Raw genomic sequence first — 26,547 nt, 5'->3', positions numbered from 1 at the left:
GTGAGGGAGTCACCACACCATACACAAAGACCCGTTGAATATAATGGGTGTCTCAGTTAAAGTCTCGATATTATATTTTCTTTTGTCTTTCTCACTATTCTCTATTGAAGTAATGTTGTTTTTTTGTTTCTTAGACAGGATAAAAAAGGTAAATAAGAGATGATATTTACTTCCTGTAAGAATGATGATTAATGAGTATGACAGAAGAGCTGCTACATTACTAAAGAGAGTTAGGATGAATGTTGCATAACTTGCAGACAAATTCAAGAATTGTTTTAATAAAACATTGTCTCACAGAAAATATAGAAAAACATTGGCCTATAGAGAGAATCGATTAATGTTTTCAATTAAATAAAAGTAAGCAGAAGTTGGTAAGACTGGGGTTGGAACAGGGCAAACAGGCATTCTCGAGAAGAAGAAGAAAACAAAACAATTAAAATGAAATAAGGCTACTGGATTTATGTTGATATATTTAGGAAATGCTGCCAAAGGTTTGTTTTCAAGCTGGGTCAGCTACTCATGTTTAAAGATGGGTTAATATGGGACTCAAATGTTGATACATAATAAACGGCTGTTTCATGAGAGGTTTTTGATTTCCAATTTACAAATGAAAGACAATTTATTTATTTATTGGTTCAGAGATAATTATGGAACCAAAATATTTAGTTCTTCTTTATGAAATAAAAGGTTTCTATTGACAGCAGTTGTCAGCTTCTGTATTTGCTCTGTAAACTTTTTATTTAGTATTTTTTTAAATGTGTAATTACATGCACAAAGCCAGGGTTATATCTATTTGTCAGATATTTAGATAAAACAATTGTAAGTCTATAGATGAGGAACACAATTAGCATGTCTTTTGCTGAGAAAGTAAAATAGATATTTGTGTTATTTTAATTTATTCTTTAGAATAATTGTACTTTGTGTTAAATAAATACATATATATATATATATATATATATATATATATATTATAACGCAAATATATAGAGACTTTTTCATGCACGGACAAAAAAACTACTTCCGCTATTGTAGGAAAGCACCTCCGGTCTTGGCGCTTTATCTCTGACTTCATTATTCTTAATCTTGTTATGGTGCGGGACCCACAGTTGAAACACATTCTCCTGCCTGACTGGAGACTTTCTCCGTTTAAATTGAAACTAAACTGTAAATCACGAGGAACTGATCACAGTTAACTGGGGCGGAGATGGAAATATCGATGGAGGCAGAGGATGGAGAGCGAAGGTAAATAAATAAGACGACTATCTACTGCAGGGCTGTTTGACAGCTAGATACAGTACATAGCTTTAACTCTGGGACTTGTGTTTAAGATAACTGCTTAATTTAAGTGAGTTTAGCACCTGATACACTTGTAAATATAGATATTTTTTTACATGTAAATAATATTTACAATAATAAACTTGTTTGCTGAGACAATGATAGATTACAGGTTTCTAATCGAGCTATGTGACTGGCGAGTTTATGAACCCCACTATGAGGAAGGGTTAGGTTCATGGATATTAATTAGGTTTCATTAGATTCGCAATCTGATTGGCTAAATTAGTAAACAGGCGGCAGAGATTGGAAAAATCAACCAATAGGTGACTGGGTGCTCTCAGAAGGCGTCCAATGAAGGGCAGCGTGACGTAATTAATATTCATGATATACGGAGTCGTTATTTCTCAGCATCGCATGTTCTAGCAGGTTTCTGTCAGCAGAGCAGTTGACGTAAACACAATAAATAACTTATGCAGTCTTGTCATACGCTCACATTTAGCTGTTAAATACCAAACATAATCGCTAAATCTCAGTTTAAGGCGGTTCTCATTCTTTTCTACGTTTGAGAAACATCTTATTGTCAATAATATTGCTGCGTAAAACACACTATATATTATAAATATGAAGTCTAATATAATAACAAAAATACCACGGTGGTACTATGTTGTTAAGAATATTTTCTGTGGTAATACCGTGTTTTTAAATATTTACCATGGTTGTGCCATTGTATTCTTGAAGTACATCATGTTATATGAATATGGTATTACTTTTTGGGTTGCACTTTATATTACAGTATGTGTACTTTCAGTATACTTTCAGTGTACTTACCAAAGAAAGTACTGAGTAATATTATGTAACTACATGTACTTAATATATGTTTAGGGTAGGGTTGAGGTTAGGTTTAGGGTTAGTACATAGTAATTACTGTAGTTGTTATAATTACATGGTACGTGAATGTAGAACAATACTGTAAAATAAAGTGTTGCCACTGTGTTACCACAGCACAGTGGAAGTCAGAAGTTTACATACACCTTAGCCAAATACATTTAAACATTTTTCATAATTCCTGACATTTAATCGTAGAAAACATTCCTTGTTTTAGGTCAGTTAGGATCACTACTTCATTTTAAGTATGCCAAATGTCAGAATAATAGTAGAGAGTGATTTATTTCAGCTTTTATTTTTTTCATCACATTCCCAGTGGGTCAGAAGTTTACATACAATGTGTTAGTATTTGGTAGCATTACCTTTAAATTGTTTAACATCTTGGGTCAGGCTTTGGGTAGCCTTCCACAAACTTCTCAGTATAAGTTGCTGGAATTTTGGCCCATTTCTTCAGACAGAACTTGTGTAGGTTTTTAGGCCTCCTTGCTCGCACACACTTTTTCAGTTCTGCCCACACCTTTTCTAACGGATTGAGGTCAGGGATTTGTGATGGCCACTCCAGTACCTTGACTTTTTGTCCTCAAGCCATTTTACGACAACTTTGGATGTATGCTTGGGGTCATTGTCCATTTGGAAGACCCATTTGTCTTGAGATGTTGCTTCAAAATATCAACATAGTTTTCCTTCCTCATGATGCCATCTATTTTGTGAAGTGCACAGTCCCTCCTGCAGCAAAGCACCCCCACAACATGATGCTGCCACCCCCATGCTTCACAGTTTGAATGGTGTTCTTCGGCTTGCAAGCTTCACCCTTTTTCCTCCAAACATAATGATGGTCATTATGGCCAAACATTAAAAAAAAAATTCATTAGACCAGAGGACATTTCTCCAAAAAGTAAGTTCTTTGTCCCCATGTGCACTTGCAAACTGTAGTCTGGCTTTTTTATGACAGTTTTGGAGCAGTGGCTTCTTCCTTGCCGAGCAGCCTTTCAGGTTATGTCGATATAGGACTCAATTTAATGTGGATATAGATACTTGTATACCCGTTTCCTCCAGCATCTTCACAAGGACTTTTGCTGTTTTTCTGGGATTGATTTGCACTTTTCGGACCAAACTACGTTCATCTCTAGGAGATAGAATGCGTCTCCTTCCTGAGTGTTATGATGGCAGCATGGTCCCATGGTGTTTGTACTTGCGTACTATTGTTTGTGCAGATTAACATGGTACCTTCAGGCATTTGGAAATTGCTCCCAAGGATGAACCAGACCTGTGGAGGTCCACAATTATTTTTCTGGAGGTCTTGGCTGATTTTATTTGATTTACCCATGATGTCAAGCAAAGAGACACTGAGTTTGAAGGTAGGCCTTAAAATACATCCACAGGTACACCTCCAATTCAGTACACCTCCTATCAGAAGCTAATTGTCTAATGGTTTAAAGGCTAGAGATCATTTTCTGGAATTGTCCAAGCTGCTTAAAGGCACAGTTAACTAGTGTATGTAAACTGACCCACTGGAATTGTGATATAGTCAATTAAAAGTGAAACAATCTGCCTGTAAACAATTGTTGGAAAAATTACTAGTCACGAACAAAGTAGACGTCCTAAAAGACTTGCCAAAACTATAGTTTGCTAATATTAAACCTGTGGAGTGGTTTTATTGACTTCAACCAAAGTGTATGTAAACTTCTGACTTCAACTGTATATACTCTATAAAATTGCTTGGTATTACCAACTGCTACCATTACTGTACTATGGAAATAATGTTCATTTTTAATCAGATCTGTTATTTTTTCCTATCCACCCCTTGTCATCATTTAATGACCATCAGATGGGAACACTGGAAGCTCCTGAATAATCTAAAGACGACGGTTGAAGGGCTGCTCTCGACCAACAATCCTAACGTATGGTCTCGCTATGGGGGTCTTCAGCGCCTGCACAAGGACATGAATAATATCTTGGGCCATGGCTTAAAACATGAACAGGTACTGTGTGCTTGGAAGTGTAAACAAGAGGCGATTGTTAATGTTTTAACTTAATTTAATTAATGTAGTAACTCCTATATTCTGTCCAGAAATGTTGCTTGAAAAACCATCTGATTTACCAGGAGCTATTTAGACAGAAATAGACGAATACATAAACTGCAAGTAAGGCACATGAGATCAAAAATAGCCTGTGTGACTGATCAAACAAGGAAGAATGTGTTTATAAGTTTCAATTCTTCTTTGTTAAATTTTGACAATAATAGAAATTGCATGTGTGACCGATTGAACAAGGAAGAATATTTTTCTTAGATTATACATTAACACAATCAGACAGTTTGTTATAGTTCTGAAAATTTCAATAGGTTGTATTTTTATTTAAAGGATTAGTTCACCCAAAAATGAAAATTCTCTCAACATTTGCTCACCCTCATGAACATGATCACCAGAAAATTTTTGAAGAAAAATTGAACAATATCTCAGTTTAGTAAGCCCTTAACGGAATTCCGCGTTGAATACAAGTTGAGCTCAATCAACAGCATTTGTGGCATAATATTGATTACCACAGAAATTAATTTTGTCTTGTTCCTCAAAAAAAAAAAGCAAAATTCTGGGTTACAGTGAGGCACATACAATGGAAGTGAATGAGGTCTAATTTTTGAAGGTTAAAATATTCACTATTTCAAAAGTGTAGCCACAAGACATAAACAATATATGTTTACATGAATTTAGTGTGATAAAATCAATTTTAAAAAGCCAATTGTACAACTTTGTTACCATGACGATGTGATGTCAACAAACCCTAAAAAGACTGTAAAATTATGATTTAAAAATGTTTACAGTTCAAATAATACATGAGTTTTAACAGAAGAATTAATGCAAGTGCTTTTATAAAATTAATACGAGTGCCGATTATCTCACATAATTACTAGAAAGGTTCTGTCGATTTAAGATGTGAGCAATAACTTGCAACACAACAAATTACCTTAAAATGTAATATTATAAATATATTATACAGATGTAATTAATGATGCAAATCTTTTTTTAGCATCATTTTATTTGACATTTTGTCCCATGAAATTGCCCTGCCACGTAATGCATGTTGTTGTTTTGTTAATTGCTCTGGGACGGTTGCACCACATTCAGCTGAATAGCATGAATTTGTGCATGTTGACGAGTTCCGAATGCCGTACGTTAATAAAAGAAAGGTTCTACTATTTGGTATACAAAATATAACATGCAGCACAACAAAATAGTTTTTTTTTCTGTCAAAATAGTAAATTTTTCCTTCTGTAACTAAAACATTTATGAACATATTATGCCGATATAATAAATGGACAACATTTTTAACAATTTAATTTAATGTTTTTTTTCCCCTAAATTGATCCTGCTGTGCAACACTAGTTTTAGTATCGTCCGTCATTCTGGCACAGTTACACCACCCTCAGATCCAACTTTAGCTGAAAGCGCGTATTTATGCACATGCTGTAAATGTTCTGAATGTGGCGCGTAAATACAAAAAGGTTCTGTCGCTTTAAGATGTGAGCTATAACTCGCAACACAACAAATTAAAGTTTTTTTCTTTCATGCTTTAACTAAAAATGGAATATTATGAATATATTATACCGATATAATAAATACATGCAAATGTTTTTAGCTTAATTTAATAAACAAAAAATTCTAAAAAAAAAATTCTTCTGTTGCTAAAAATGGTATATTATGAATATGTTATGTTGATATAATAAATGATTTTCCACAGAATAGATTATTTTTCCTTAAATAATTCTGAGACATTAGTTTTAGTTTTGTTCGTTGCTCTTGGACAGTTGCGCCACCCACAGGTCAACTTCCAGCTGAAATGTAATTAGAAAAAAGGTTCTGTCGCTTTAAGATGTGAGCTATAACTTGCAACACAACAAATGAAAGAGTTTTAATTTGTAAGAGTTTTTCATTTAAGAAATTAGTTTCTTTTGGGTTGTAGATAAAAATAGAATATTATGAATATATTTTTCCAATAGTATAATTTGATATGACGTCTTTGACCCCCCTGGTCTAAAGTCACACTTAAATTTAAAATTAAATCAGATGATTCCACATTTATTGAAAGTACAAAAGCTGAAGTTCTTTTATTGGTATTTTAGTGCACATCTATAATTTCAATGTTTAATCCTATTGGAAATGTAATAACATTTCTTTATTGTTTTTAATTTTAGTTAAAAACATATTTTTCACTGCTAGTTTTTGACTTGAATTGCATGCACAGTATTGGCAAAAGTAATGCACATGTCACGTATGAATCATTGCACTTTGCCCTAGATCTAACTTTCTTTCCTGTTGTCTTGCAGGTTTACTATAAACAAAAAGACTACTGGCGGTTTGTGTGGTGTGTGCGGTATCTTTGTCCTCATTTAGCCCGTAATGTTGAACAGGTAATTGTCCATCAAATTAATCTTTCTCACTTGTCGGAGGACTTATATTCATTAAGACCTCATTAATGAGCATTGACCATTTTTTGTCTCTCTCTCTGCAGTTCAGTCAGTTAGAGCCAGTGATGAGTAGTGGCATGCAGAGCTTTGGAGAGGGTTATAAAGCCGAACGCTGGCTTCTACACAGCCTCCAAGCTCACATCTTATCTGCTCAGCTCAAGCCACTGCTGCAACACAAGGCGAACATACAGAAATATTACAACGGTACCTCAACCCCCTTCTTAACAATTCTGCATCTTCATACCATCACTGACACAATTAATAGGCAGCGAGGCAGCTCACAATGATTTGGAGCAGAGCCGATAGAGATGCAATTGTATTCTGTCATTTTGGTGTCATCATTTATTATGTGTTTGGTCTGGTCTGGTCTCATGGTTTCTCTCATAACCCTCTGTAGATGGAGCCTTCCTGTTGAGTGAGCCACATGTATCTGCTATGTTCCAGTGTCTTGAGGCGGTAGAGCAGAATAACCCTCGACTACTGGCACTCATCGACACTGTCAGGGTGAGGACCTTTACATCCTAGATAAAAAGTAAAATTGATTTGATCTCAACTATCCACAATCTTGCATACTTTAAAGATACAGTGATGGTACTTTTTTAAAACTCTTTAAAATTACCTGTAATGAGAGCTGGGCCCAAATTCACAAAGACCTTTGTCTTACTTGTAGGAGTTCTCCAAAGATATTTAGCTTAAACCTATTTACACAACTGCTAAGAGCAAGTTTTACTAAGTAATGGGGGAAATCTTAAAGGAATAGTTCATCCAAAAATGAAAATTCTCTCATCATTTACTCACCCTCATACCATCCCAGATGTGTTTGACTTTCTTTCTTCAACAGAACACAAATTAAGATTTTTTTAGAAGAATATTTAATTTCTATATGGCCATATAATGCAAGTGAATGGGTCCCAAAATATTAAGCTCCAAAAATCACAAAGTCAGCATAAAAGTGATCCATACGAATCCAGTGGTTAAATCCATGTCTTCAGAAGTGATATGATAGGTGTAGGTGAGAAACAGCACAATATTTAAATCCTTTTTTACTATAAATTCTCCTCCCTGCCCAGTCAATCTTTAACGTTCACTTTCACATACTTGTGTTTTTGGTGATTCACATTCTTCATGCATATCGCCACCTACCAGGCAGGGAGAAGAATTTCAAGCATAAATGGACTTAAATATTGATCTGTTTCTCACCCACACCTAACATATCACTTCAGAAAATATGAATGAAATCACTGGAGTCGTGTGGATTACTTTTATGCACCCTTTATGTGCTTTTTGGAGCATAAATATGTTGGCACCCATTCACTTGCATTATATGGACCAAAAGAGCTGAAATATTCTTCTAAAAATATTTATTTGTGTCTGGGATGGCATGAGGGTGAGTAAATGAAGAGAGAACCTTTTTGGGTGAACTATCCATTTAAGGTAAGATTAAAGACCGAGTTATCCTCTTTGCTTTGGATGACGTCATGTTTTATGAACATGCATTCTTAGAACACCCAAGGGATCGGAAGACAGGGAACCACTATTTGTCGGCAAATTCATTATAGACACAGCAGGAAACGCATAATTGCAGACATATGAGAGAGAGAAAGAGAGAGACAGACACGTTTTAATACATCAAACTGTGGTTTGGTCCAAACGATCGAGCCAAATGTGAAAGCACCATCAATTGTGGCAGCAGCCATTCCTTGGATTGTTATGACTCCCTCTTAGTGAGTTAGAAGTCCTCAGGATGAGCTCTAAGTTGCCATGGGTTGAGGAGCTACCTTTAGTGTTAAAATGCTTTACTCTTGAAATGAATTACTCTTAGATGAGTCGAAATATTGGAGTGACACTCCCCTAATTTTTTTAAGAGTTGCTTTCGTCTGTCAAATAAAGTGTCCAACTCCTTCGTCTTGCTAAGGCTAATTTCATAGCTAACATTTCATGGATACTAAATACACACAATTAAATAAACGTTCACACTTTTTGCGTAATTTGGAAAATGACAGCTTGATTTTAAACGACACCAAATATAAGTATTCACATTTTCTTTATGCATATATACAATACTCATTTGTGTTCCTATATACTCCTAAAACTCATACCACTAATAAAAGTTATTGATATTTTAGAGCGGTTGTGAACCGTTCCCTTCAGTCATTTGCAGGAGGGGCATTCCCAAAAACGTATTGCCACTGCCAAAGCCATTCGGTTGCATATTCAGTTGTGTGTAAGGTCATTTAGCTGCACAATACTCTTTCTGTAAACCTTCAGTCCACAAATGGCATTCTTGTATTTTAGTACAACGCTGGGACAATTGTTCTCTCTGTTGACAAACCGCGGTAATTCCACAATGCAATAATACAGCAGGGATAATATTATTAAAATGGAATGCACTCTGTATTCTAATTCTTCCTCTTATCCGTCTTCTACACTACAAACATTCACAAACCTGAATTGGGCAGCAGTGACCTGCAATGAAAAACACACCTCGCTCTTTCTCTCTGAAACTATGCTTAGGAAAACTAACAATGGTGTTGAATTTCCTCTGCTCAATAGGAACTCATCTGTTTAGATTTATGGAGGCCAAAGTTCTATAGAAAGAAAGAAATGGGTATTTGTAAGATAATATTAGTTTAATAAGAAAAGGCCCACAATCTCAAACCTGATTGTTATTTTGCTGATTTGAACCTCTGGCCCAAACGCGTATCTATCCAAAAAGCATTTATTGATCTATCCAATAAGCATACCTGTCCAACAGAGACAGTTGACGTAAAAAATCAGTGCTTATAACAAAGATATGAGAACTTTTCTAGAAACGTTTGGTGTGATCGCACATGCTTTAGTTAACAAGCATAGCGCATATTTCTAGTATTCACTATCGTTGCCTCATTATTTTACATATAGGCATGTCAATTACCTTCTATCTCTTGTGTGTTTAAAGCTCTCACACCTGAAAGAGTCTCCTCCCATGGGTTTGCTAAAGAGCCAGAGTCTGGTTTTGCTCCCCGGAGCCACAGGAAGTTGGAAGACTCCAGAGAGCTCACAGTCCCATAGATTCACCATCTCCCAGAGCTGCCTTACAGAGATTCCCAGCAGCCCACACTCCAGCAATAGCTCAGGTCAGCAGATTTCACAGCGAGGACAACAGGCTGCTCTGTGGCTCTCTATTACCGGCACTAAGTGCTTGCTTGTTTACATACAAAAAGTCCCCATATGAACAGAATACATTGTGGTGTTTAGTGAGAAAACTGGAAAAGAGCATGGGCTGTTTGCAATGCTTGCGGTATATGACCATTTCTCAGAATTACCACGAATTAAGTACAAAGTAGGGCCTGAAACTCTTATAAATAAGTTATTTTTTTCTTAACAACCAAGTGGTCAGTAAAAGGAGGTGCTAAACATTCAGAAAATGTTGTTTGTCCACCTCAGGTCAAACCTAATTTTATTTTGAGTTATTTTTATTTTTCAATTCAACCAGTTTTTTGGCAATCCTGTTACCAAAATTAAACAAATTACATTTATAAATAAAAAAGAACAAAAAAGTAATAAATACAAATGACTAAATAATAATAAATTCATTAAATGTAATTTATAAAATAAATATATACATTTTAAATAAATTAAATGTCAAAAATAAATAGAACGTAATATAATTTGTTTTTATAAATAAATAAATGCTTGCAGATTTAGCCTGATTAAACATCAGTTTATCCTGATTTAATAAAAATCACAATTCAGTAGAGAATACTAAATTATTTATAAAATTTATAAAAATAAATACAATTTAATAATGAAAAATATATTTGTTGAATAAATAATAATAAAAAAAAAATTATAATTCCTGATTAAACAGCAGTTTATGCCGATTTAATAAACATTTAAATTCAGTACAGAAATGTATAAAATATTTGTATAATTTATAAATAAATTTATAAATTAACAATAATTAAAATGCAATTAAATTAAAAGTTTTAAATTAATAAAATAATGAATTAATACAAAAATACCTAATATGACATAATGTGTTATGTGGTTGCAGATTTAGCGTGATTAAACATCAGTTTATCCTGATTTAATAAACATTTCAATTCAATAGAGAAATGTATAAAATATTTATATAATTTATAAAATAAAGGTATAAATTAAAAATAAATTAAATGTAATCATTAAATACTGTATTAAATAAATTAAATAATACAAAATATGATTTAGCCTGATTTGATAAACATACAAATTAAATAGAGAAAATGTATAAAATACAAGTATCCATCCATCCATCCATACGTCAACCGCTTATCCTGTGTACAGGGTCGCGGGGGCTGGAAGCCTATCCCAGCTAACATTGGGCTAAGGCGGGGACACCCTGGACAGGTCAGCCAGTCCATCGCAGGGCCACACATAGACAGACATACACTCACACTCACCTCCACATCCACATCCACACCTAGGGCAATTTTTTTGGAGACACCAATTAACCTAGCCTGCATGTCTTTTGGATGGTGGGAGGAAGCCGGAGTACCCGGAGAGAACCCACGCAGACACGGGGAGAACATGCAAACTCCACACAGAAAGGCCGGGGCAACCAGGGTTTAAACCCACGACCTTCTTGCTGTGAGGCGACAGTGCTAACCGCTGCATAAATAATGCCAGAATGGGGTATTTGCATATTCAGCCTGAATGAGCTGATACTCTATCAAGTTTGGGACCAAATATCGGTTTGATTTTTGTTGAACGTATATTTCTCATAAATGAAAGAGAGATTTGTGTAATATTTTTTTTTTCTTTCAGAAATGGGTGAATGGCTTGATGAATGCAGTCAACACTCTAATGTTTGTAAAATATCAAGAAAATGAAATATATTTTAATATAATTTATATGAAATTGTTGATGAAAACAGCAAATTGAGTTTTAATTCAACAGATTGTCAAGATGATTGTAATTGGATATTGTATATACAGTATGTGTGGAAAGTGCCCACAATTGCCAGCTCTTTGTGTTTGCCTTTCAGATGTTACTCCGTCCAGCAGTGCTCAGGGTGCACCATGGGTGTGCGGTGGAAGAAATCAGAGCCCTCCAAACACAGGAATCCCCCAGATCTCCTTCACAGAACCCGCCTCACCTGCTTCGGCTGAGATCCGGGATTGTACGGATGCCGATCTCGATGATGGGCCAGAATATTTGGCTATCGGAAATCTGGGGAAGCACAAACGACGGGATTCGTCCGGCTCAAATCAGAGCAATGAACTCACAGGCACTCAGGGGGCCACCCACACGGCTTTGGCTCCACCCCCACCGCGACGCTCCTCTTTCTCAGAAGCTCAGAAGAGTAAAGGGCAGAGCTCCAGGGGCCACATTCGCTCTCTATCCGACACGGGCATCACTCAGAAACAGAAGAATGGTGCGTACAAACAGTTGAACAGATAGCTGGAGGACTAAAAAAAAAGCTATTTTGTTTTACTGACTTTTATGTTGTGATGTTTGATCACGCATGAGCAAGCTGAAGCGATAACCAAACACACAATAGTAATGTCTTCTCTATCAAGTAGTGTTGGGAAGTCTGATTCATTTTAGCATATGAAGCTTCTTTTAAGCACACTAGGTTCATTCAAATGGTTCATTTCAGTGAACCAATTCATTTGAGTCATCCACTATTGTAAAATATCAGCAGCTGTGTTTGGCAGAAATTACCATAAAAATACAGTGACCATGTTACAGGCTTTACAGGATGCAAATTTGATGCCTGTATATTTTATGGTTCACTAAGTTTTTATTATTAGATTATATCAACTTGATATACTAACCTTCTAAAACTAAAAAAAAATCTGATTTACACTTTAAAACGTTTTGGTGACTACATATGGCCACATGATGACAAGAGTCGTCCAGAGTGACCCTTCGAGGAGCAGTAATTTATACACATGAAGATACACAAAACAACATCAGGGTAACTCATATGACACTAAAATAGTGCAATAAACTTTAATTAAACTACATCAAATATAATACAGAACACCCCAATGTACATAATTGATATACAAAATTAAGAAGAATAATAACTATTCCCATATAAGTTTATGAAATGTGATGGGTCATGCAGGGACTTCTGGGAATGCTCGATTTGTACTGTAATTTGAATAATAGTTATCGTAAAATGGTTGAGAAACTAATTTTTCAGTTAAAATGTGGATTTGAGCGAAGATTGTTCACAATATGCCCTATTTTAAGAGCATTATTGCTCAGCGCAATGGGCATGGCCATGAAGTTTTGGTATTTTTGTATAAACATGCGCTAAGTCTAGGTGTAAGAGGGTTTGGTGAAATTACACGCGCAAACGCTAATGGGCTAAGTCAAGTGCAATTTAATATTTAGGTTCTTCTCCGGTTATTGCAGCATCTGTGTTGTAGATGCTGCAATATATAGTCCATTCCCTGTCAAGGAGCAGCGATATAAACAAAGATAGCACATTCATAATTAGTTGCGAGTAAATGGACTGTATGCAATACATTTGAAAAATAGAAATATGGACTTGCGTTCTATTGTGCATTAACTGTGTTCTTATTGAATATCTGGCATATTCCTATGACAGTGACAGACTCCTTTTATACACATGGAAAATGTGATTCAGGATTTGGACATAGGCTTCGTTAAATTATAGAGAATTTAAGTGTTATTAATAATTTTCATCTACTGACAAACAAATCATGGATACTATTAACAGTGATTGTATCGGCACGCACTTATCTTCTACCGGCCGATTTTGAATTAGTAAAATTCCATTTATTTATCGAAACCCGAAAAACGTAACCAGAAATATTTCAAAATTCAAATTACACTTCAAATGAAAATAAAATATAATCAAAATAATGAAGGGGTCAGAAAAATCATACCAAATCCAAACATTTTACCCTCCCCAACTTCCACCAGCCTGCAGTGAATTAGAAATCACTCTACAACAACAGGAAAAATGGAAAAATACTGATAACTATAGATGTAGTGCATAATCTTTGAGCGTTGCTCAACATGTTCACACGAGAACTTGTAATATTTATTTGTAAATAAGTTAGAAACTTGTTTGTATAGCTATTTTATATATATATATATAAAATGTATATACACCTATCAGCCACAACATTAAAACCACCTGCCTAATATTGTGTTGGTCCACCTCATGCCAGCAAAACAGCACCAATAACATTCTTTTCTTCTCACCACAATTGTATGGTGCGGTTATCTGAGTTACCGTAGACTTTCTCTGTTGATCCCTCTCATCAACATGCCGTTACTGTCCACAGAACTGCCGCTCACTGGATGTTTTTGTTTTGTTTTTTGACTCATGTCATTTTGAACCATTCTGAGTAAATTCTAGAGACTGTTGTGTGTGAAAATCCCAGCAATATTCAAACCAGCCCATCTGACACCAACAATCATCCATGTGATTATCTAATCAGCCAATCATGTGGCAGCAGTGCATAATATCATGCAGATGCGGGTCAGGAGCTTCAGTTAATGTTCACATCAACCATCAGAATGAGGAAAAAAATTTGATCTCAGTGATTTGGTATTTCTGTAACTGCTGAACAAAAAACATCCAGTGAGCGGCAGTTCTGTGGATGGAAATGTCTTGTTGATGAGAGAGATCAACAGAGAATGGCCAAACTGGTTTGAACTGACAAAGTCTTCAGTAACTCAGATAACCACGCTGTACAATTGTGATGAGAAGAATATAATCTCATAATGCTATTCTGAGATGCGGGTTGGTGCTGTTTTGGTGGCACGAGGGGGACCTTCACAAAATTAGGCAGGTGGTTTTAATGTTGTGGCTGATCGGTGTGTATAATTACCTATTTTATTTATTTTTAATAAATAGCTGATTTATAACTTTTAAATGATCAGTAGCTTGGTTTCAGTTTCAAAGAAGCTTACCCAACACTGCATGCAAAGAAATACAAAACCCAAAAGTAAACTCTAATTACATCAAGTTAAATATAGGTAAATTTCTAGAGCTTGCTACTAACTGCTGTACCTTTTCTGCTCTTTTTCTTGCTGTGGGTGCGGGTAACACATTTTCTCTGCTTCAACTCTTTCTCTCTTCTCTCTGTATGTGAAGGAGGGGGTCACAGGAAAATCACCATTATTATCGAGGACCCTGTCGCAGGTTTGCAGTGCTTTAGTGCTGCATTTTATCCAACCCTCCATCTCTGTCACCCTCACATGGTTCACTTGTGCTGATTTTATTTTTTATTTGACATGTTTCTCTCATGTCATTTCATTCATGTTTTTTTCAGCTTTTGATTTCAAGCCATGAAACAATTATTATCCTGTGGCATTTAAAGTTGATGTTTTTCTTTTATTATGTGTACATTGTGGAACTTAAATTGACAGGTTTAAATTTGATTACATATTTCAATTAGTTTGGTCTGATTTCCTCTCATTTCCTGTCGTCTTTGCATTTTTGACCATTCTGTTAAAGTCCTCATGAAACATCTCACATTACGGAAGAAAAATGTATTATGCTCAGCATTTCTGAGTGAAACTGGGAAAACATTTGGATGGGATTTGATTTTATCAATTGGATCATGACAAGTACACATTACACATCAGAATGTAGTCAGTTGATTGGATAGGAGGGGTTGCAAAATAAGAGGGCTTGGTGAGGTCAGTCAAAAAGAAAAGTCGTTTCAGAGGCGGAGCAATTTATTACATTTTAATGACAGCACATCATAATGTGCACTGACAAATGGTTCACAGCAACACCAGGAACATGCTAGAATGAAGAAATAGGGTCAATTTTGATTTCATGTTGACTTTAAATGGAAATAAAAGTAGCAATTTCTGTGCTGACGAATATTCCAGCACTATGATGATAGTTTGTGTAGATCCAGTTTGGTTTCTAATGCAGAGAGGAAGGACACAGTGAATGTTTATTTATTTTTTACATTCTAATTTGACATTTTCATCAGTGTTTATTATCATGAAACCGATCCTGTAACTAAGAAGATGCATTTGGTAACTTAATCCTTATATCATATATTTGTGAATAATTTGGATTGTGTGTTTCTCTTTTTCTTCAGAATCAGTTGCGGATACACCGTGCTCGAAGAGCTGTGGTCCATTCTCACCACAGAGCAGTGACAGCAGCTCCCACAGTTCACTTTATATGGAGTCTAGTGAGTGAATGCATATTTAATACTAACACAATGCAAACACATTTAAAGCCACACTAGTTGCAAAATAAAGTCTGCCAAGTTAGAACAACTACCTGAATTACAAGTTTGTTGGATGTCATTTGAAAGGTCTTTTAGAGGGGTTTTCACACTGTGGCCCAGGTGACTGCAAAGGAGCTTGGGGGGTTCTGTTAAAAACTAAAAGTTTTAAAAGGAAAATGTATGTATGTTTTTAAGGAAAGGTTGACTTGTTACCTTTTAAGATATTCATTAAATTAGGGATGGACATTATTAAGTAAGTTTGTGGTTGAGTACTCTAAGCCACAAAAAGCGAGTAATTGATTACTTAAAAATGTAAATGTAACTTAAAAATATCAGGCATGACACTTACGTGAAATGTATACTTTTTGTTTACAAACGTTACCAAGAGTATTTCAAAATATGCTAACTTTTTAAATGATCAATTTGCATTAATTATGTTCTCATTACATTTAATTACAATTCTTAATGACTCAATTGTAACTGTGAGATTTGTTGAGAGATTCTGAGGAAAATATTGTATAATTCAGTGTTGCTACAGAAAGGAACTGCACATAGGAAAATAAATTGGCAATTCGAGTAGTATTTTAATAGTCCATTTAGCACTCCATTAGTCGATTACTTGTGCACATCCCAAAATGATAAATGGTCTGCACTTATTTAGTGCCTTTTTAAACTTAACGATATTCAAAGCACTTTACAATGTGACTAATTCACCCATTCTCACACACACACACACACACACACACACACACACACACACACACCAATGGCGGCAGAGCTGTCATTCAAGCCGCTTGCCTACCATTGGGAGCAACTTGGGGTTCAGTGTCTTGCCCAAGGACACTTCAGCATGTGGAGTCATGTGGGCCAGGAATCGAACCACCAACCCTGCGATTAGAGGCCGACCCACTCTACCAACTGACCCACAGCCGCCCCATCAAGATATTAATTTAAGTTGACATTATTGCCATTTCTTTCTTCTTTCTAAAGACTGGTTGAAATTCATTATATTAATTGTGATTTTGTTATTCTATAAAAGACACTTTGTCCATTTTATAGAAGTAATTATTTCATAAATATTCCAGAATTTAATTACATTTTCTTTATTTCATTTCATTTATGTTTATCCATAAAACTTATATCTACCACAAGGGTATCATTGGATGGTGTATTTGTCAGTAAAATGAGTATTTTCTTCCATGTGTACATCTAGATGGCACCCAGTACAACAGCGTGCCAGACGGATTGTTCCGCAGACCGTCTGAGGGTCAGAGTCTGATCAGCTACCTGTCAGAGCAGGACTTTGGCAGCTGTGCTGATCTGGAAAAGGCAAGTCGATATTCGATAGTCTTGACTGCCAGTATTGTTCTTATCTTATATGACTATTTATGACTCATTAATATCTCATGGCTGCAGGAAAATGCCCACTTCAGCATCTCAGAGTCACTGATTGCAGCCATCGAGCTGATGAAGTGTAACATGCGCAGGCCGTTAGAGGAAGCAGAGGAAGAGGGCGACAGCGACTCTGAAATCCAGCAGCTCAAACAGAAAATACGTATGCGCAGACAGCAGATACGGCACAGCCGACTGCATCCTCCTGGGACCTCTTGTGGTGAGACAATTACATGTCCAAAAGTGCCTACTTTAATATATAGTATCCCTGTGAAGAGGAGGAGGGAGTGGCTGGGCAGTGAGGACACACGCCTGATGCTGAATTGTCACCAGTTCAAGAGAGACACAGTGGCCATGTGTGTCTCTCTCTCTCTCTCTCTATCTCTTGAACTGTCGACTCCGGCTAGCCTTTATCCCCCTCCCGGCTGATTAGAACAATTCAGGCCCAGGTGTGCATCCTCACGGCCCTGCCACACCATCCTCCTCATCACAATCTCTAAAGCTTTATGTCAAAGAAATATGTGCTAGAAATAACATAATTACTCAAATCAGTTCCTACAGTTTGCTAACAAATGAATAGAAAATAATAGTAGTTAGTCTGAACTCTTGAGGTTCTTGAAGGTTAAGCACCTCCTTACTCTGACCATTTGTTGAAAGACTTTTTTTTAAGTTTTCAGGTTTCATTTTGTACCCTATTCATGGAACATACCATACATTTTTTGTCACTGTTTCCACAGGGGTCTCGTCCATTGACAGCGGCGGGTCGCGGAGGAGCTCTCAAGATTCATTCCACGCCTCTGACTCCGGCTCAGATAGAGAAGTGGAAGATATTGAGCTCAGAGGTAGGATGTCGTGAAGTCAGGGAATAGGAGGAAAATGCATGTTGATGTTCTTTGATTGTGATGCATTCATTTATTCCATATAATCATTCTCATGCTTGCCTTCATTACTCTTGTCATGTGATGGAAAAAAGTGTTTGAAATCATATGACCAGTTTCTAACTGATTACACTCATTTTTAACTGCTGATTTATAACTTTGGATCACAACAATTATTTTTATTTGTTTAAGAGGGAAAGAGCAGAAAAGTCAATGCAGGTGCAATTATACAATAATATATTATATTAGAAACATCATGAAACAGCATTCACCAATGCATTCAAATGTGACTCATTTCATAATATTTAGCTGGAAATAATGTGTAGACTGGGTAATTTAGATAAGATATTTGAAATATGTATTATATTTTTACAGCCAACTTATATATATATACACACATACACAGGATAGATAGATAGATATTTACTGATATTTATTTTATTTTTATTTTTTATTTTGCCACCATTGTTTCCATGTAGATTCCAGTAAAATTGTTGTTAAAATTAGTAATAAATGTAAAGTCTGCATTTATTTTTTACTAGAAAGTTTACAAATTTAAGATAAACATTTTCAACTTCTGTGAACACTTATAATTACACAAACAAATGGTTAAATCAGTGTTTTGAACTATTTCTATGAAAATGACAGTTTGAAAGAAAATGATCAGACTTCTCAAATCTATTACTGTTTTCGATAATGAGGTTCGAACTAGAGACCATACTATTGAAGTGGATTAAAGACAATGTTGTTGGAAAAAAGCATGCTGAGAAAAATAAACATTGCATTAAAAATGCTTACATTTTTGGGAGTGCAATTTCATACGTTTGTATATTTAAAATGTGAATATTAAAAGACAAATAATTACAAAAATATGCTTTTTTTTGCACACCTGATTTCACCACCGAGTGGTGAAGCCTAGCAGCAACAAGTTAAGATTGTGTGTTGTAGGGATGGAAAAATGCATCGATTACGAAATGTAATAATCGATTACCATTATAAATAAATACCCAATGCGTCCATCTCATATTACACGAACCTTCTCGCAACCGTCACAGAGTGGAGTATGCAAGATTAAAGGAAAAGAAAGCACACTTCGAAATAAAGAATGCTTATGCATTCAAGTTCACACTGCGACTCTAAATACTGTAAGATAAAATAAATGGATGGATGGATGGATGGATATAAATGTACAAATATATGTAAATGAATGATTATGGAGAGGAGGATGATGTCATCCGAATTCTCAAATCTTGAAGAATAAAATGCAACATTATTTACGTCTATCACAGCGCATAGCGGATTTATAGCCAAATGAAGTCTGAATTTCAAATCGCAAACTATCTTTACTGCGGTCTTTACATGTTACTCATAGACAGTTGTTCATTCTATGACCCTTGTGAGCATGCTCTATTCAAATCTGGATCATATCCACAACAAATTTGAAACACTGACATTTAAGAGGCGAATTTGCAAAGTGAAATATAATGGACCGAACATTACTTGTAGAATAAGAAATCTTATATATTAGAAATTAACTTTGGAGTTTATGAAATTTTGTGCAAACTGTTTTAATTTGAAATATTCACAGCTTAAATATACAACCATATGATATCGTATCTCCAACAAATGCAAGCACTCTTAATGCAATGTGTTTAATTTTCAATTAGTGCAATTCAGCATGCTCTTTTCTTTTTTCCCCTCCAAAGACATTTGTCATTTATATACTTTACACACCCTATATATTTTGTTGGCCGTAATGCTCTAAAGTCACAAGACAAGGATGTGGCGCAAAGCTAATCTTCTGTTTTTCTGGAAACAAACTTCACTGGCCACATAAAAAGCTCTGTAAGGTGATTTATGCTTAATTTTATCAGCAATATAATCTTAGCAAATATATTGTATCCCCCAGTCATAACTGGAGTTTTTGATTGGATCGCTATAGGATAAAACATGTTTGGCTATGCATTATTATTGGTTAATGTTATTTTTCCCTGCCCACATGGCATTGGTTTTGGAGAAAGAAAGATTTATTTTTTGTTTGGAATAAATCTTTATTTTGATGAATTTAGTTTATTCTTGAGAATAATGTGCACTGTCAGACCGGGGACAAGAGACCAGTGTGACTACGGTTAGGGAAATGACTGTGTAATAATGGATTTTGTGTTTATTGGTTGATTTGGACCTGACCTCACATCTTTGTGTCTCAGATGACAGTGATGGCCAGTCCCTGCTGGCGGTGTCTCAGAACGGCCTGTCTCTGTCTCTAGCGTCCCTTTTTTCAGGTACCAGAGACAGACAGGGGGACCAAAGGGAAGCCATGTCTCCAATCTTAGAGCTATGCTGCCTGCTTATGTGTCTGATAGACCATTTTAAATGAGCATGATGTGTTCTTAGGTTGTGGGTTGGGATGGGATGGGATGAGGTTGCTTGATTTTAGCTGATATTTTAGAGTTTTAGAGCAGCGGGCGATTGGCTTTTACTGCTTTTTCCTTGGCTTTGCTTGTTCATCCACACCTTCACATCACATGCAGTATGTCATTTTACTTGGGGCTGTGTCCATTTATAATCCTTTTTGTACCTTTCTGTGTTTTATTTTGGGTGTTGCCTACTAATCCCACAATCATTAGCACTGCTTCATGCATAATCAGAGGTGTGACTCAAAAGCATTGAAAATGGCTCTAATCCTCTTTAATTACCTAATTATATAAGTGTACAGTTTTCTAATCTTGCCTTTATACTTTGCTCATGCCATTGATCATCTCTCCATCTTCACTGTTGTTTTGTGTAGTGATAAGACAAAGGGCATTTGTCTGCTCTGGTAAACAAACAAGTTTCATTAGCCGATTAAAGCCAGTTTAGCTTTTTTGCTTTTGAGTCAGGCCTTATTTTAAACCTCAGCACACATTAACAATGAGCACTACATATACAACAGGTTTGTGTGCCATTTTAAATTTATTTGAAGGTCCCTTTTGAATTTCAGTTAAAATCCTAAATTTAATTGAGGTTGCAGACAGGACTCTGAATTGTAATTTGAAATTACATTTAAGGAATTGAAAATGCAATGAAAGAAATTCATATTGTATAAGTGCAGTTTTTAATAATACATTGCACTTGTAAATATGTTATCATTCACACAACAAAAATGCCATCTATAGAAATCTATTAAACTAAATAAAAACCTATACACCCAAATTAATCTATACATAAATCGGGGGACGTGATTAATTGCGTAAATTTGTAACAGTTAAAGGTTGGGCAAGGACGAGGCGGGAACCAGCTGAACAGTTAACATAAAGTTTTAATATCAAACTTAACTTAAACAAACATAAACACAGACACACATGCAAGGCTGTGTGCGTCTCTCTCTCTCTCTCTCTCTCTCTCTCTCTCTCTCTCTCTCTCTCAACTTGAGCTCGTAAGTATCTTTTAATATCTACATAATGTTGCTGGTTGTATCGAATCTCACCGGATTATAACATGAAAATCATAATAAAAACTAGCAAATTGCACAGAGCTCGCTGTTTACACGTCTGCTCTTCTCATGGTGTCACGTGACCGCCGTCAGAATTTATTTTTATAAATGTAACAAAATATTAACAGTATTGGAGTTGGAGAAATATCTGTAATAATTTCATAAAAATGCAGGGAATAAATTGGCATAATTAGTACTAAATTAATTAATTGTGATTTCATTAATTGATGATTAATGATTGTTTATGCTGTGTAGCAAAATGTACTAATGGACTAATTATATTCATGTGTTGAATTTCTTTGAATTACAATTCAGTAAATTCCTCTAACTGTAATTCCAGTTCACATTCCAATTTTAACATACTGTGGGTGTGGCAAATTCAATGCAAATGCACACTCATGAATTAAAAAAGAAATATTTTAGATTTAGCTAAACCTTTATTTACACTATATACTGCATATGTGTGCTCTAAACTATACACACTATATAATGCGTATGTGTGCTCTAAACTATACACACTATATAATGCATATGTGTGCTCTAAACTATACACACTATATAATGCATATGTGTGCTCTAAACTATACACACTATATAATGCATATGTGTGCTCTAAACTATACACACTATATAATGCATATGTGTGCTCTAAACTATACACACTACATACTAGTATATGCACAGACTTACACTGTATATAACCATCAAACATTCATTCTTGGTGCCTTCATGTCCACTATACTAGTGGTTATGAAGTAATACAATTGAATGATACCAGAAACATGTGCAAAACTGTTTGAAATAATTCAAAATGTATCCCAAAATTGCTGGGTCTGTATGAAATAAAAAATCAAAACAAAAAATTTGAATTATCCCTTAAAAGATTTTGGAACTGGCATAATGCAAAGCTAACAATTAAACAATGAAGTGGGGACAGTTTTTGGCTAATGACAATAATCTTAAAATGGCACATGGTTTGAACTGGCCTGGTTGATTTCTTGGTCTGTCACTAGTATATAGCTATCCTTATTGATGTTAATGGTCCATTAGCTAACTTTTTTTCCCATTTCAAACAGATGCAGATATCAAACGCAGGGCAACATCTAACAGTAGATCCTTCCTCAGCTCAGAGTCCATGTAAGTATTGTTCAAATGGATGTAATGGAATATACAGTATTTTTATTGTCCTTTTGTTTGGACGTCATTGTCAAATCGTGAGGGATTTGATCTTCAGCACATAACTCATCCCGCATGTTTGTGCTATGGAATTGAATGATACTTAAAATTGTGTTGCATGTTGTGGAGAGGTGTGCTAAAATTTAAAAAAATAAAATAATAGATTTTTATTGAAGGAGGAACCTGAGGCATATCTAGTACCAGAATAGAATATACTGTAGAAAAGAAAATGGCTCTTTTGGCACCTCGGCCAGTAGGCAATAATAACACCCTAGTAACCACTCAGAACACCTTAGAAACCACATTGCAACACCCTGGCAACCATCCACAACACCTGTGCAGAGTTCTGCACAGGCAAGCGCCACTCATATTTTCTTTAAAAATTGTAGTCCTAATGTTCTAGAAACCTGAATTTAGTTCTCCTGTTGAACATCGTTTTCCTTCTAAAACTTTACAAAACTGTGATTTATCATGTTTAAGAATGAATAGTGGTGAATCACAGTATTATTTCACTGCACAGCTCTCCATCCATGCTACAGTCCAACTCAGCAGAATCTGTGGCCATGGGTCTCCTCAGACAGTTTGAGGGCATGCAGCTGCCCGCCGCCTCAGAACTCGACTGGCTGGTTCCAGAACATGATGCTCCTCAAAAGGTAACACTCCTGTATTTGTATCCTTAAGCCTGAAACATACTCTACGCAATTACATGGATGCAAAAGCTTAAAGCTACGTAAGCTTGATTTCATACTTCATTGCGTTCCAAAATGTGCCGGTGTGCAGAACGCAACACAAGTATGCGTTGGATTCTCAGCATTGCCTCAAGTGGTGTTATTTTTTGTATTTTTTTTTAATCAAATACAATATATAAATCAGACACAATGCAGAACAAATTCACAGAAATTATGGGGTGTGACTATAAAACATGCTACAAAAAAATACAAAACACATGCACACAGTTGTACACAAATGAACTGATGACACCATAACACAGAGCAATTTTTTTTTTATTTTCGAATAAAATCTATAAATCGGCCACAATGCAGAACACACACAAACATAAATATAGGGGTAAGACCATAACACACACACACACACACACAGAAACTAACACAGCCAGAACGCAGAACACAACACACACATGCACAAAGAACAAAGTCTGAGTTTTCACAGTCCATTGCTGTTCATTTCTATTTATTATTGTTCATTTTGCATTTGCATACTTGTTTAGAGTATTTTTCTGGCTTAGTCATCAACTGCTGGGGTTTTTTAATTACTGATGCCAATAATCTCAATATATTGGCAAATATTGGTTTGTTATTAATCATTAAAGTTTGATGAAAATGTCTACACTTTTGCATTTAATTTGACAATTGTTTTTTGTTATTTATCTTAAAGCTTCTACCAATACCAGATTCTCTACCTATATCACCTGATGATGGCGAACACGCAGACATTTACAAACTACGTATCCGAGTTCGTGGAAATTTGGAGTGGGCTCCTCCAAGACCCCAGATCATCTTCAATATTCACCCTCCTCCAAAGTGAGACCTTCACTGTTTATGTGTTTCATTTGCAGACTTGTTCCTTTATTCACATGATTCTATAACTTGTCTTTGCATTTGTTTAAAAAGGAGGAAAGTTGTGGTGGCTAAGCAGAACTACCGCTGTGCTGGATGCGGCATTCGCATTGATCCAGGTACAAAACACATATAGATTCAACATGTAAGGGATAATGTACAATCATCCTGTCATTATTGAAAATGAAACCCTGACAGGCTGAACTTGTAATGAAAGGAGGATCTGACTGTGCATTATTACACTTCTTACACAACTGCTAAAACAAATGAATACAAACAAATATACATTAACGTATGTTGACATAATAGGTAACATTTAACAATTTCTGGATGGATCCACATTGAGAGACCAATATTTTACAATATAGGGCCTTAAGAGACAATAAAGATACAAAATGTAAAGTTTGTTCTGAAGCAGAATGTAAAAGGATATTAAGATATCTTTATTAATTCTAGAGTTATAGTCTGTCATAGTCTGTTACAACGTAGAAAGTTGTGGGCCTAGCAAAGAATGCGCCTAAAGATGAGCATTGCGGCAATATTACAGCATCAATCTATATATTATTAATAATCTGCAATCAAAGTTATTTTTTCTATAGTCTACAGGAAACTGGTTGCCTGGGTCAATGATCAAATATACGATTAAAAATATTTCACTGCTCAATGCTGCAATTGACCAGTCTGAAATTTAGTATTCCATATAATGGTGTTGTAAATATGCTTAATAAAAATGCCATTCAGATTACTTGAAACTTTGGGCTTTGGTTACTTACTATTAATTTCTCTTTGTAATAGACTACATAAAGAGGCTGCGGTACTGTGAGTATCTGGGCCGGTACTTCTGCCAGTGTTGTCATGAGAATACACAGGCCGTTGTGCCAGGAAAGATCCTCAGGAAGTGGGACTTCAGTAAAAGCTACGTCAGCAACTTTGCCCGAGACTTGCTGGCCAAGATTGCAGGAGATCCTCTCTTCAACCCAAACGACATCAACAGCGGCCTTTACAAGAAGGTCAAAGCTCTGGATATAGTGCGAGTATGTTACACTCTTGAATTTGTCTCTCATGAACATTGTATACATTCTTTTTTCTCCTTCAACTAAATTAAAGGCTCGGTCACATTTGCCTTTGCACGGCGAAGGGGGGGGGGTTCGCTGTCCTTTTCTGTATACCGCAGCCCCCTTCGGTATATCGCGGCGCCATTTTGTGGCCCATTCTGCATAACGCGACGGCTCATTTCAGCTTATTCAGCCCATTTTGCGGCTGTCCCACAGGCCCACCTAGTTTTCCTGATGGCCAGTCCGCCATATATCCCTACATATATCCCTACGCAAAGTTTGTGAAGTGCTTCAAGTTTAGTGAACTTTGAAATTGGAAATTTGACCAATAGTCGAAGCTGCTTGGTTTGGTAGTGCCTGATGTATGGGCAGTGCTTTGTACATAGCTACTTTAAAAATTCACAATGGATGAAGAAATCCTTTTTTGAGGTGAGTTCCTTTTATAACCCAGATTATAGAATGCAGCATTAAAGATGCTGCTTGGCAAGGAATTTTTGCAGGTTTCATGCTCTCTTATCATCCTCCGTGCCTTCTTCACCCCGCAAAATTTGGACGTGACCGTGACTAAACACATTTTCATTCCGCTTTAAAAATGGACACATAAATCGCAAGATCATCAATAAAGATGTTTTTTTCTTTAAATGTTGAAGACAATAGTGATAGACCGATACATCTGGCCATTTTGGTAGTTCACTTAGATGATTAACAGAAGTATCATCTTTCCCTTATGTCAGTTCCACAGTCTAGCAATAGATTTGTCAGTAGTCAAAACTTTGTTTTCAAGGATTTTTCTTTTCTAGTTTACGCAAATTCGAGTAACGATTGCGTAAAATAAGAGTTTGTTTCACTTTTAAAATGTTGTGTACATCTGATTTGCTGTTGTTAAATTGTATTATGTTTGTCGGCAGTTATATCGGCCATCCTGCTGTCTAAATTGGTATCTGCATCAGCCATTAAAAACCTATATTGGTCAACCACTAGTAAAAAGGAACCTTTGTTTGCTGTAACAATCCATTTAAATATTATACAGCAGAGGTCTTCAACTCTGTTCCTGGGGACCCACAGCACTGCATATTTTGGATATCACCCTTAAGCTGCGTTCACACTGCCAGCGACTTTGTCGCTGCAGGTCACTAGTGGCTGGGAGGTTAGGTCGCTAGTGGGCATTC

The 26,547-nt window shown here is 35.8% G+C and overlaps 1 protein-coding gene across 2 annotated transcripts in view; it reads left to right on the top strand.

Annotated features, from left to right (window-relative positions):
* The first annotated feature begins 1,094 nt into the window (after window positions 1-1,094).
* The window catches only part of rubcn (rubicon autophagy regulator), a 29,818-nt gene continuing 4,365 nt past the window's right edge, over window positions 1,095-26,547 (top strand). Inside the window, exons 1-17 of one of the 2 annotated variants that reach the window (XM_052121317.1) lie at window positions 1,095-1,242; window positions 3,989-4,142; window positions 6,485-6,568; window positions 6,670-6,829; window positions 7,023-7,129; window positions 9,564-9,741; window positions 11,631-12,020; window positions 15,694-15,789; window positions 17,042-17,157; window positions 17,245-17,440; window positions 17,958-18,062; window positions 20,306-20,380; window positions 22,647-22,707; window positions 23,267-23,399; window positions 24,142-24,287; window positions 24,378-24,442; window positions 25,119-25,357. In XM_052121317.1, coding sequence (XP_051977277.1) covers window positions 1,205-1,242; window positions 3,989-4,142; window positions 6,485-6,568; window positions 6,670-6,829; window positions 7,023-7,129; window positions 9,564-9,741; window positions 11,631-12,020; window positions 15,694-15,789; window positions 17,042-17,157; window positions 17,245-17,440; window positions 17,958-18,062; window positions 20,306-20,380; window positions 22,647-22,707; window positions 23,267-23,399; window positions 24,142-24,287; window positions 24,378-24,442; window positions 25,119-25,357 — 2,343 coding nt within the window. In that variant the 5' untranslated portion in view covers window positions 1,095-1,204. The remainder of the gene's footprint in view (window positions 1,243-3,988; window positions 4,143-6,484; window positions 6,569-6,669; window positions 6,830-7,022; window positions 7,130-9,563; window positions 9,742-11,630; window positions 12,021-15,693; window positions 15,790-17,041; window positions 17,158-17,244; window positions 17,441-17,957; window positions 18,063-20,305; window positions 20,381-22,646; window positions 22,708-23,266; window positions 23,400-24,141; window positions 24,288-24,377; window positions 24,443-25,118; window positions 25,358-26,547) is intronic. The other variant, XM_052121318.1, reaches the window with a different exon arrangement.

This window comes from Xyrauchen texanus, chromosome 48, assembly GCF_025860055.1.
Source record: "Xyrauchen texanus isolate HMW12.3.18 chromosome 48, RBS_HiC_50CHRs, whole genome shotgun sequence".
NCBI classification, from domain to species: Eukaryota; Metazoa; Chordata; class Actinopteri; order Cypriniformes; family Catostomidae; genus Xyrauchen; species Xyrauchen texanus.
The sequence above is the reverse complement of the archived record's forward strand: the minus strand, read 5'-3'. Positions and strand labels throughout refer to the sequence as shown.